General features: G+C 42.4%; 1 protein-coding gene across 1 annotated transcript in view; it reads left to right on the forward strand.

Moving 5' to 3' along the window:
* The window catches only part of LOC149468193 (uncharacterized), a 34575-nt gene extending 20854 nt beyond the window's left edge, over positions 1-13721 (forward strand). Inside the window, exons 3-4 of the mRNA XM_089670603.1 lie at positions 6272-6344; positions 12062-13721. Of these exons, the coding sequence (XP_089526729.1) occupies positions 6272-6344; positions 12062-12255 (267 nt within the window). The 3' untranslated portion in view covers positions 12256-13721. The remainder of the gene's footprint in view (positions 1-6271; positions 6345-12061) is intronic.
* The last annotated feature ends 327 nt before the right edge of the window (positions 13722-14048 follow it).

Raw genomic sequence — 14048 nt, forward strand, 5'->3', positions numbered from 1 at the left:
CACTCCAATCTGGATGAAAGAGCCAGGAGGAAACCGGTCAGAGAGTCTACCAAGAGGCCTACAGCAACAATTTATGACAATGCGTGGTCATTGTGTGCATGTGACAACAATATCACAAATTCTCCACAAACATGGCTTGTATGGGAGGGTTGCAAGAAAAAGGCCACTCCTCAAGAAAGGCCACATGCAGTCATGACTGAGCTTTGCAAAAATGCACCACATGAGACCACATGGAAAAAGGTGTTCTGGTCAGAGGAGACTAAAATTGAATTATCTGGCCTCAACACTAAAGAATGTCTGGCGGAAATCCAATACAGCTCACCATCCAAATAACACCATTCCTACAGTAAAGCATGGAGGTGGTAATATCCTGTTATGGGGGTGTTTCTCTGCAGCAGGTACTGGAGTATTTGTCAGGATAGAAGGAAAAATGGATGGGGCAAAATACCGTCAGATTCTTTTGGAAAATCCGTTGCCCTCTGCCCGAAAGTTGTCAGTCACCACCAAATTGAACTGAGCTTGAACAGTTCTACAAAGAAGAGTGTGCAAACTTAGTAGAGGCATATATCAACAGACTAAAGGTTGTAATCAAAGCAAAAAGTGGTTCAACAAAATACTGACCCAGGGGGTGATCCTTTTTCCAACTCGGTGATTCTTTTCTTTTTTTCCTTTTTTTTTCCTGACATGTTGGTGTTATATCTTTCACTTGCACTGAGTAAATACAGCTGGATAAAACAAAAACTTCATTTCAGGCTGCAGAGCAACAAAATTTGATTATTTTTAAATGGGTGGGGGGATTCTTTTCTATACCCACTGTATTGCCAGCCTAAATCCAAAATTTGGAGTGATGCTAGAACAGAAATAAAGGGAATACTTGTTTCCATGACAGCTGTCTAAAAGGAGATCTCCCTCACATTGGAAAGTTGTCATCTCATCCCGTTGACAGGAAGTGAAGAAAAAAGTCTATAGTGAGACAAAAATGACAGCAATTTTAAAATTCTCCTACTCTATCCAAAACTTAAAAAAGTTTTGCCTTTAAACATTTTTAAAGGCTATTTTCACCTTTTTTTCTTAAATCTAGCTCCCCTATGCACCAATATACTGTTAATGCACCTCAATTGCAAAAATATACAAGCTCTCTTTGATCTGGAGATCAAGGCCTTACCTTAGCCTTTGGTAAATTTCTTAGAAAGCTTTTTCAATTCCTGGAATGTAGACAGAGGACAGAGGAGCCAGTAGGACCCCGGAAGCAGATTACCAGCTGATCTCATTAGCACACACATCCTGCACTGACCTCATTAGTACACACCCTTCACCCATCAACTATTTTATTCACAGCATCCCAGGCATCTCTCCCCACGTGCATTTGCTTGGCTACCTCAGCATCTCTATAGACAGGCTCAGGCCGCATGCTAAACTCCCTGGGCCCCCAATGCAGCCCACTGGACACCCCTAGTGTAATGTAAGGGCCTGCTTGACTGGATACATGAGTGATTGGATAGATGGTATGTCCTCCTATTATAAAGTTTTGGTAAATCTAAAAGGAGATCGTACAGAGATTGTACAATCAGATTGCATAGTGTATGTCCACCTTTATACAACTAAAATTAACTAGTTGCTCTTTCAGTGTGATTAATTGTTAATGGCACACCAAAACACAGAAACAAGCACACATTTTGCCACATGAAAAAACGGGTGACAAATGCAGAAAAACTCGCAGTAAAAAATATGCAACATGCACCAAGCCAAAATGTCCCATGAGCTACTTCCCACGTGTACAGGGCCACCTTTAACATTGATTGGACCCCGCGTAAACATTTACTTGGGGTCCCCCCACAAAATTTTGGCCTCCACCCCAACATTCCAAAAAACACACACATAGACATCTCTAAAAACATTTTTAATAATGTAAGCATAAAGAACTGGTCCACACTCACTAATTGGTGCAAGCTCACTGATTGGTTGCTAGAGGTTACTGTACATCCTTACAGCTCACTGGTTGGTTGCTAGAGGTTGCTGCACATTATTACTGCTCATGAATTGGTTACTATAGGTTACTGTGCATCATTACCACTTACGTATTGGATTTATAGAGGTTAAAACATATGATTATGACTCACTGATTGGTTGCTGAAGGTTAAAGCACATTATCTCCTCACTGCCTGCACACCATGGACTGGGGAGGTGAGGTGACCCACCAATAGGTTAGGTAGGAACAGAGTCCAATCTGAGCAGCATCCCCGAGAATTGGCTGCCAGAAATTATTATGATTATTATTATACAGCATTTATATAGCGCTAAAAGGTTTGCTCAGCGCTGTACATTATAGTGGGGGACAGAACATGAGACAATACAGTAACAAAACAGAACACAAGGGATTCAAAGGCCCTGCTCTTTCGAGCTTACAATCTAGGAGGGAGGGGATAGTGGTAAAGGAGGAAGTGGCTGTGGGGGATGGAGTGGAGGGAGGAGTGGTGGGAGGAGTGGAGGAGATCGGCTGTTAGGTGAGGGCGGGGTAGGCTTCCCTGAAGAGATGGGTTTTCAGGGTGCACCTAAAGGTGAGGAGGGTAGGTGACAGTCTGATGGATTGGGGTAGTGAGTTCCAGAGGGTGGGGGAAGTCCTGGAGAAGTCCTGCAGTTGGGCGTGAGAAGTGAAGACCAGGGAGCTAGAAAGTAGGAGGTCTTGTGAGGAGCGAAGATTACGGGTAGGGTGGTATTTGGGTATCAGGTCGGTGAGGTAGTTTGGGGCAGCATCATGAATGGCTTTGTATGTCTGTGTTAGTAGTGGAGGAAATGACAGAGGGGGGTGGCAGAAGCGGAGCAGTTGGTAAGGTGGATGAGTCTGGCCACTGAGTTCAGGATAGACTGAAGCGGGGATAGTCTGCAATGAGGTAAGCCAGTGAGAAGGGAGTTGCAGTAGTCCAGACCTGAGATAATAAGGGAGTGAACGAGTTGTTTAGTAGTGTCTGGGGTTAGGAACGAACGTATTTTGGAGATGTTGCAGAGGTGGAGCCTGCATGAGTTTGCCAATGATTGGACATGGGGTTAGAAGGACAGGTTTGAGTCTAGAGTGACACCTAGGACTTTGGCTTGTGGGGTGGGATTGATGGTGGCGAATATAAATGACTAGTCTTGCTGTCTGTAGTAGAAGGACCGGCTGGGAATAGAGAAGTCATACAGGACAAGTGAGACTTACACAAAGTTTGTCCTCCTGGTGCAGCTCGTTGTCAAGTGTTCATTAGCAGCCAGCACATCTCCCTCCTTTGCTGTCACCTTACTTCCCCACCGCCAGTTCTGGAGTACACAGTAGCACTACGGAGCCAAGCCCTCTGCCCTGCCAACGCTGGCTGCAGCCACCCTATTATCTGAGCCAGGCCACTGTTCTCCCTGGCCATTTGCCCTGTCCATCTACCAGTGGGCGCTGCTGACTGGGTAGGATGCTGTAGACTCCCAGGGTGGAGGTTGCATGTGTTACTGTATGTGTCCACACATTGCGAATTGTGAGTGCTGGAAAGCGAAAGCCGATGTAGCGCCACCCCCGATGTAGCCTCTTGGTAATTTTGGGTTCTCTGCTCTGCACCTCAACTTCAAAAACAACCTTAGCCCCTCTGACACACCTAGTTGAGTAATATCACTACAAGCATGAGTAAATCCACAAGTGTAACATACCTTTAACCTGTCTGACAGGCGGGGGTGAGGGCGGAGGAACACAGAGAACCGCTCTGCCTCATTCCCTGTCACAGCCATTCCGGTCCTACAGCTCCTGACAGAGGGAGAAGCGGGCTCTAGGACATTCAGGCCACAGCTGTGCCTCTCCCGTCACAGTGTGGATGCTTTTATCAACCCAGCCTGGAGAGCAAGGGGGGGGGGAAATCGGCAGCATCCAATACACCGGGGAAACTAATTGCAGGCAGTGCGGGATCAAGGGGCAGCTGCATTAGGCCCCACAACAATTACAGGGCCCAGGGTAGCTGCCCTTTTTGCCCTGCGTTAAAAATGGCCCTGCACGTGTAGCACAGCCCATTGAAATCAACAGGCTTCCCTATGTGCGTCAATGGAAAAATGAGCCAAAAGCATGTGTTCTCTCTACTCTAGGTGTGAATGGGGCCTGAAAGTAAAATTGGTGCGGTTACACAGAACAATGAGGCTCCATTCACATCTCTGTGTTTCTGAACATATGGCAATCTGCTCAGGAAATGTGTGCTTTGCCATGCATTTCAGAAACGTGCATCAACTTTGTGTTGCCATTACATGGTAAAGGCACCCCAAGTGTGGCAAACGCACCAAAAACTGCGGTGACGCACCATGCTCTGTTCCAAACAAAGTTCTGGAGCTTTTCTGGGGCAATTGTTGCGTGTATGACAGCCCGTTCAAGTGAATGGGCTGACCTATGCGTGATGAGTGAAAACACTCCAAAACACCCAAAACAAACACATGCGGGAATGGGAGTCTTCACTACGTGTAGATGTGAACGGGGCCTGAAAGCTTAATGTTTTCATCCACTTCCTCCTATGTACTTGTATACAGATGGCCGTACACTATGCAATCTGATTGTACAATCTCTGTACAATTTATTTTAGATTTACAAGAACTATGGGATAGAAGGACACACCTGAACAATCTATTCAATTGGTATCAAATCAGACAGGCCCTTGTACTACATAGCTGAGGAAGGAAGGTAGTATTGTAATGAGGGGTGTGTGGTCCAGAGGGGTGAACACACCCTATCACACCCTCTTCTGTGATGCAACAAGGAAGTGAAGGCTTCTGGGAAATGGTCTACAGGAAGTGAATGCTCAGAGACCATTGACAAGAAATGATACAATCTGACAATCTGTTCAGAATCTCACATTCACACAGAGACGGCCCATGAGAGACCGCTGGTACCCCAGCATTGGTCGGGTGATTGGCTTTTAGTGGGAGCCTGGAGTACTATTTTGTCCAAGAAAGATGTTTTAGAACCCCAACTTTTTTTTTTGTTTCCTGTATGGACTGTGCCCCCTGTAGCTCAAAAGCCAGGCGCTAGGAAATGTATGACACATCAGTGCATATTCACAAGGCATAGTGAATATATGTCACAGAATTCAATGAAGTAAATGTGTGGGAAAAAGTAAGTTTACAAATTTGTTCTGTCCCATTCCTGATGTATTTTGTATGCCTTGTATTGTAGTGTATGAGGTTATCAGTTTTCTGTAGTATGCCGACATATAATAGGTTTTGGGCCACTGCACCTTGCTCACTAATGTGATTTTGGTATATTCCTCTGTCCACCCTTCTTGTTTATTGGTAGTTAGTTTAGTCTTAGCTAGACCTTCCCCACTTCTTCCATGTTCCCTCGGTCAGTGTTAGTTATTCAAAGAGACGGCTCAGGAAAGTCTGTCTTCTTACTCTTCAAAAGACTGGAAAAATGTCCTCTATACTGCAATTAGCTGAAGCAAAATTGTGTTGTATTCAACTTCTGTGTATTGAAGAGTTAAAGCGGAGTTCCACCTGAAAAAAAAAATAAAAGTCAGCAGCTACAAAAACTGTAGCTGCTGACTTTTAAAATACAGACACTTACCTTTCCCTCAGTCCAGCAGTGTCCTCACCACCGCTGGTTTCACCGGCTGTCTTCTCTCCCTGGCGCTGGCATCTTCAGTGTGGGCACCCGGCTGTGACAGCTTGTGGCTTCACAACTAGGTGTCCACTGCGCATGCGCAAGAAGCACTGCGCTTTGTGAATGGCCCCGTAGTTTTCTGGGACCTGTCACGTGTCCCAGAAGACTACGGGGAGGGAGGGGGGAGGACAACTTCTACTTCCGATTGCCTAGGCGATCGCAGCGGAGATGGGAGCGTGTACCTGTCAAATTTGGGTACCCGCTCCCCAAAGGTTCCAATTCTTAATGGGGAGCAGGGGAGAAAAGGCTTAAAGCAGAACTTCCCTTTTGGGTGGAGCTTTAAGGTGCCTGTGGATGGTACCAAGCAGCAGGTGACCATACTGTCCAAACAGACTGGGCCTAAGGAGGTATGTCAATGTGTAAAGTGCCATTTGTAACAGATCAAAACTACATATTGTTCACATTAGTAGGAATAGGCTAGAAATAACTGAAACTTAATGTGGAAATGAATATAACGATTCCTAGATTGTAAGCTCCACGGAGCAGATCCTCCTAGCCCTCTTGTATTGACCTGTATTGTTGCTGTATTGTCTCCCGTTATATTGTAAAGCGCTGAGCAAACTGTTGGCACTATATAAATCCTGTATAATAATAATTTTTGAATTTTGACCATAGATACACTTTAACAAGAGGCAAAGCAGTACTGAAAGACTCCATAACCTACAGAATAAACAGGAAGAAAGATTAGGTAAGTATTTACATTTTCATATGTGATTGTCTATAAGTTCTTTACTGTCGTACTGATTGTGTCATACTCTAAATTAAAAGAAGCCCCTTAAAGTGATTGTAAAGTATGATATATATATGCTTAAGTGCTCTGTGCAGTGGTTTTGTACAGAGCAGCCCCGATCTTCCTCTTTTTGGGTCCCCTACTGGTGCTACTGACCCTTCCCCAACCCTTTCCCAGACAAGTGCCGCTTGCTATGGGGGCATTCATGCAGGCGCAATCCATTGACACTCAGAGCAAGGCTTGGCTCCACCCCCTCACTCTCCTTACTGGCTGTGATGTCACTAAGCCAATGAGGAGGGAGAGAGCCAAGAGAGACACTGCTCTCAACACATCACTGGATCGAGATCGGGATCAGGTAAGTATGAGTAAGTAAGGGGGGGCTAGGAGGGAGCTGCACATAGAAGTTTTTTTTAACCTTACTGCATAAAATGCAGTAAAATAACAAACCTTCTACCTTTAGAACCACTTTAACACACCTTACCAGGGTTTCCTGGAACAAATGCTTGACCATACAGTAACAGATCCTTTCATTTAGCCTGTAAGCTGAACAAAATACATTTAACAGATTTATCCATCCACACAAATGGTATGAATGGATGAATCCCCTCTGCTGAGCTATTGTATTCTTGAAGCTGCTAGCACCATCTGTTAGCAAACTCAAACAATGCCTGCATCGGATTGGCTGAAAGAACTGTTCTCTTGACAATCAAAACCTTCCTCAAACGTTGACTGACTTTTTTTGAGCTGGCTAGGCCACACAGTTAGAACTTTGGCTGATTTCTCTACATTGGCCAAAACGTTAACAGTGTTCATCAGCCTAACATTTGCATATTTCATCTACTGACCAAATCTGCAATTGCGTCTAATAATAATGCCATTCTGCCATGCAGTTACCATATGTGAGAGATGAAATCGAGTACACTAAAGTGGTGTCAATGAAAGTAGGATGACTTTTCCACCACTGCTTACCAGGAAAGTGCAGGAGTGTCAGGGCTCTAGGTATGACCAGAGGTGTGTGGACTGACACAGGGAAACGCAGGCTTCAGGTATAGAGTAAACAAGACAATTTATTAAAGACTAAACAACACAAACGCAGTGCAAGGTAAACATAACACAGTGCAAACAACCCAACCTCCAACAGATAACCATATATACAAATCAAACGTAGTCGGGCAGGCCGGGTCGGTAGCAAACGGGCAAACAGGGTACCAGGAGCGAGCGGAAGAGTGGTCAGGAATAGCCGAGGTCAGGACTGGCGGAGTTCGTTCAGAGTCAGGATCAAAGCAGAATCAGGATCAGGCAGAAAGCAGACAGAAAGCAGGTACAGGGGCTCATGGGAAACATACACCAAGGCCCTGACTGAAGGCCTGGCCACTCCTTAAATACACTTCCTGCAATCAGCCTCAGGTGATGACTTGATTGCATGAGTGAGCTTCTGGCTGCTGAGAGCACCCGCTGGCCAGCCCTGGTACTGCAGCCCACATGGCAGGTGAGTCCCACCACCAGTGGTGAGTCCATTCCTGACAGTGAGATAGAGATCCCTCCATGTTACCACATGCAAAGGTCTATGGGCTCATTAATTACATTTGATGCAAATAATTATAGTAACATTATATAAACATTAGACTCTGTTTTCTATTACCTGTGATTTCAGTAGATTTTGTTGCCAGTAAGCCCATAGTTGAAGAAATATTGCTGGTTATAGATGGATGAATTGTCATCCGATTCAGCAGAGGCCAAATTTTAGGCCATCTATGGCCATTCCTGTTCTCAAGAAGTCGATCTATTAACTTGTCACAAATGGGCTTGTTGAAAAATTTTAGTTTGATCAGCACTGCATGGGGGGAGGAGTCCCCACTGTCAGAATACAATAATAAAAAAAAGCTGATCCATGTAGTTGTAAGCCGTGTACCGGGGTGGGCTCCCCAGGATACAGTGAAGTCACGAACAAGGAAAGCAACCCCAACACCAGCTTTTGCCACAACAGAATTATACTTAGAAGTGGCAAATAAACACAACCACAAATGCTGGAAACATACAATAAATTTACATACACCCAGCCCAAAGGCTGAGACCCTTGTGCTGCACAGCACAGCGCCTCCTGATGGATGAAGGTAGAAGGTGTAGTAATTTACCTACTGGCGGGCACAACTAAGCTGCCACACCTTACCCGTTATTACCCTAAGAGAGCAGGAATCAGTGTATGGGTGTACGGTATGGGCTAGCCTGCGGTGCAGCACAACAGCTTACAATCTTACACAAATCTACAGTATTCCCTCTCCCATAACTGGTCCTGTAGCATGTGCCTGAGTATTCCTTCTGAGCAAAATGCCAGTCTGGCTTGAGTTTGTAGGATTTTATCAGCTCTCCAATGTGAAATGTCACTTTATGTTGTGGAGTCCTTCCAATAATCAGTAACAACACTTGTGGCCTGACACAAACAGAGACCCTAACTAACTATAGGCCTGGACTCAGTCTCAAGGCGCCAACACTGAAATGAGCTGCGTGCACGATCTTACCGACCCGGGTCTGCTTTTCATCCGCTGGTGACTCTGAACAGAGCAAATGTCTCTCCAACAAGCATGCAGTCTTGCTGTATATGTTGCTTAGTTCCTCTGCTCTCATCAGCCTTCCTGGCAGCAATCTCAATCTCATCAGCTTCCTGGCAGCAATCTCATCAGCTTCCTGGCAGCAATCTCATCAGCGTCCTGGCAGCAATCTCATCAGCGTCCTGGCAGCAATCTCTGGTTACTGAGGGACGCTTTCACACCTCAATGTCATGAGATTCTCAGCTCACACGGACCCTTATTCACCATGCTACAAAACATGGCTTCTCTCTCTCTTTCCTGTTCTCTCAAACCCAATGTGCAAAACCCCACCTCTTCATGAATATACAAATATCTATGCAGTCTGAGGCTGTGTTAGAAAAACAGTGACATCTTGTGGCTAAACCGCAGAATATCAGTCAAAACATTAATTTACTTCCACACAGTGTTCAAACAATGAGAGCTGTTTCCCCATCTCACATATGGCCAGCCTTAGAATTTCATCACCTGGCAGAGAGTCATACTTTATATACTCGTACATAGAGGTGAATGTGTGGAAAGGGTCTCTGTTTTCAAGTTTCTCGGGGTATATATTTTGGAGAATCTTGTATGGTTAGTTAATGTACAAGCACTTATAACAAAAAAAATCCCAGCAACGATGATATTTTCTTAGACTGCTCAGGAAGAATGGTCTAGTGCAGTGGTCTCCAAACTGCTTGCTTTTATCTGGCCCTTGGGGCACTATTTCATCTACTGATATCAACAATTGGGTATAATTCCCTCCACTCACACCAATGAAGGGGGCACAACTCCTTCCAATGACACCAACAATGGGGCACAATTCCTTCCAGTGACACAATTAATAGGGTCCAATAACATCAATGATGGGGCACAATTCCTCCCAGTGACACAATTGATAGGGTCCATTGACATCAATGATGGGGCACAATTCCTCCCACTCCAGTGATACAAATGATAGGGTCCAATGACCCAATGGCATCAATGATGGGGCACAATTCCTCCTACTGACACCAAACAATGGGGCATTATTTTTTTCTCCACTGACGTCGGGACCTTTTTTACTCCCACTGGCCACAGTCCGGCCCTTGTAAAGTCTGAAGGACAGTAAACTGGTCCTTTGTTTAGAAAGTTTGGAGACCCCTGGTCTAGGGCAAAAGGTATTACAGACTTTTTATTGCTCTTCCTTAGAGAATGTATTCATGTACTCAAACTGCACTGTAGTTGACAGGAACTCTCTGCAAAAAATAATTTCTACTACGCAGAAAATAGTGGGTTGTAGATTTCCATCCTTGGCAAAAATGTATGATTCCCACTGTCTAGAAAGAACGGAGAAAATAGGAAGTGACTCATCTCATCCTGGTTATCACTTATTTGAGTTGTTGCTCTCTGGTAGATGATATAAGAACATTTAAGGCAGAAAAAATAGATATAGGGAGAGCTTCTTTCTACGGGCAATAAAGGTAAGTAAATGGAAATGTAGTTTTAGGTTAGGAAATAAATGGTACTTTTTCCTGTTATTTTAAGGGGAGTTTGTACTATTTTTGTGAAATTTGTTTTAATAAAATTTGTGATTTTGTCTTGGAGTTCCTCTCATTGCTTGTAATTTCGTTGTGGGATTTATTCACAATGACAATAAATTAATCTAATCACCATGTGTATGTCTAGGTGGAAATCTTTCACCAATCAAACTGTTTCCAAATGCCTAAACAAAATCTAAGAGGGTAGTGCAAAATACAGTAACCAATGTACAGGCGTATTTCGGTTAACAAACTCCTCGGTTAACGGAATTTTTGGTTTACGAATTAAAATCCATTGAAAATAATGCCTCGGTTTACAAATTTTTTTCGCAATACGAACAGATTAATTGGTTTTCAATGCATTTACAAATTTTTTTTTAATCATGTCCCTGTACAGTACTATGCCTTTAAAGTGCACTTTATAAAGAGTTTTGAACAGAAAAAAGAGTTTTTTTTTACTTTTTTCTGACCTCCAGAACGGATTAATTGGTTTTTAATGCATTTACAAATGTTTTTTGCAATACAAATGGATTAATTGGTTTTCAATGCATTTACGAATTAATTTTTAAATATGTCCCTGTACAGTATTTATGCCTTTAAAGTGCACTTTATAAAGAGTTTTGAACCGATAAAAGACTTTTTTTCACTTTTTTCTGACCTCCGGAACAGATTAATTAGTTTTCAGTGCATTCCTATGGGAAACCACATTTCAGTTTACAAATTGTTTGCTACAAAACGTCCCGCAGAACACATTAAATTCATAAACCGAGGTACGCCTGTATTTATTTTATTACAGTTACCTATATAGCTCCAAATATTTTTGTAGCACTTTACATATATATTTTACATTCACATCAGTCACTGCCCTCAAGCAGTTTACAATCTAAGATCCCTAACTCACATTCATACATACACATCCAACAGGAGCCAATTAACCTACAAGAATCTCTTGGGAGTACTCTGAAGGTTTAACAGTGAGCTCTAAGCCCTTAGTGAGTCTATGTTTATTGATGATTAGGTAAACTTTACCAACATGGAGGTATCCACTGGAGGTTAATCATGAAATAGTTTCTATCTTTAATAACATAATAAAATATAAGTAGATGTAAATCCTAACTAAAAGATATGTAGTTTGCTAAAGCACTGTGTACCATAAACAACTGCTATGTGTTTTTAATAAAATACTTTTTTACCCTTTGTTAGCACTACATATATCCTGTAACCTTTTTGCAGTCACTTCCTGTACATATGTATTCACTCCAGCAACTGCTTCACATTTCTCAGGGTGAGTTCCTAAATGGTTTCAGCCGTGGAACATACATGTGCAATGTGCATCAGCACAACAGGTTGTGGACTCTATAGAGAAATCGAGCGACAGGGTGACAACACGGGAGAGCAACTGGGAGATAATGACAGGGCTTTGTCACTTTATAACAGGAAGTGCCTGTACAGGGTGTTATTTTAATGAAAGCTGTAGTTTTAAAAATACTAAAAATTGCTTTTGAAATGACATGAATATGTTAAAGCTAATATGAGATTTTAGTGACTGGGTTTAAATATTCTAACGCAAAAAAAAACTTTATTTTATTAGCTACGGATAACACTAAGCAGAGCAGAAATAAGCAAAGCAATGCAGACTTCAATGTACACAAAAAAAAGAATTCTTCAATGGAGCCAGCACAGGAAGTTTCAAATACTTTTCCTTCTACAACTGAAGCGAACGAGAAGAACTTTGCTTCGACAAATGTACCTGCTAAGAAGTCTTCTGCGTGTGCCATTTTATAAGTAATGTTTGTCATTTAACGGTTTATTCTGAGGATGGAGCTATTTTTAGGAAGATGTTTTATCAAAGGATGTATACACACCAAATAATCCAAAATGAAAAAAATTGATAAATTAAGCATTTGAAAACCCATTACACAAGAATGATAAGATATATTTTTAACACAGAGGTTTTAATAGCATATGCCATGATAAAGGTGGGTTGCACCCACCTAAACAGCGGACACACAATAAATTGCTTAATTTGCCGATTAGCTCCCTTGGCCAAGTCCTGTGTGTGCTTTGGTCAACATATATACAGTATAGCAAAATATAGAGTATAAGCCCAGGCACCTAATTTTTTTAGCCGTCCATCCACCTACAACTGGTATTTTGTTAATGGTGAAGCCTAGCGGGTCAGCCACCGGCTTTTTACACGTGTACATGATACATGTTCAGATACTCCCCTAGCGAGGTCATACTCACACTATAGCAATCCGCTGTGGTGTGTTAATGTGTGTAGCATTAAGGCATCCCATTTGTTATGAATAGACTGCCAACATACCACAATCAATGAAAAAGTGCATGACTCTTTTTCAATTGTGCTCCACAACACATGGTATGTGCAATGTGGTGTGCCGCTGTGCATCATGCATTGCATCCTACTCTACAGTGCGTTGGGGTGCCATGCACAATAAATGGCACTGCAAGTCACTACACGTAGACGAGGTGCATAGCAATGTGTTGTGGAACATTTAGAACACATTTCCAAAATGCACAAATATGAATGGGCCCTGAGATGTCCCTAATGGAATTTCCAACTCCTGTCTACGTGAGAATTTGGGTGTTCCTGACCTCAGCATCATTAATGTCTCAAGGCGCGGATCAGAGCTCAGCCAAAGCTGAATAGACCAAAAAGGCATCTATTTATGTATATTAAAGAGTACCTCCACCCAAAAGATTTGATTTTCTGATAAGTCTTTACTGATTTCCATTATCCAGGCAGGAACTATCCCAAACTTGACCCAGCACAACATTCGTACTCCATTGTAAGCGACACATGACAAATCCAGGAAGGGCACAGGACACGCAAAGGTCGTATTATGTGTCCTTAAACAAGGAGCTCAGCTAAAAATCCAATTCTATCTGCCAAAAATATGCTTGGGTGAGGGGCAGTTCTACCCCTTAGGTTCCTAACAAAGTGATCATACTCTACCCGTTACACCCATAATTGATAATCTGTCTAAGGGTGAGTTGCTCTTTAGGATTTTTTATATTCTATGTTATTAAAAATGATGTGTAAAGATATATGTTTGTGCACAGCCTCAGACTTCTTCATTTCATTCTCTAAACATTGCAGTATTTTCCAGTAAGTGTTTTTTTCACATGCTAATCCAAAGTAACCCAAACATTATTTGCTAATTACAAATTTTATACATAATATTATGTATGATGTATATTTATACAAGTAAACTGAACTTTTCTCCCTATATTTTGTATATTTTGTATAAATTTAAATGATTGATAATGAAATGTAACATGTATTTTGCTAACGTATATACTAAATTGCAACAAATAGTTTTGCATAAAGATAACTGTATATATTTCTTCTTTTTGGGTTTTTCAGACAAGGTATCAGCAGTGATTACATTTTTACAGCAAGTAGCTGTGAATTATTGATCGTTGTTTAAAAAAACTATCATCAATGTATCCCACGTAATTGTGCAAAAGAGGGCATAGAGCAGGGGTCTCCAAACTTTCTAAACAAAGGGCCAGTTTACTGTCCTTCAGACTTTAGGGGGGCCGGACTGTGGCTA

Source organism: Staurois parvus, unplaced genomic scaffold (genome assembly GCF_062004578.1).
Source record: "Staurois parvus isolate SC_StPar_1 unplaced genomic scaffold, SC_StPar_1.0 ptg000091l, whole genome shotgun sequence".
NCBI lineage: Eukaryota > Metazoa > Chordata > Amphibia > Anura > Ranidae > Staurois > Staurois parvus.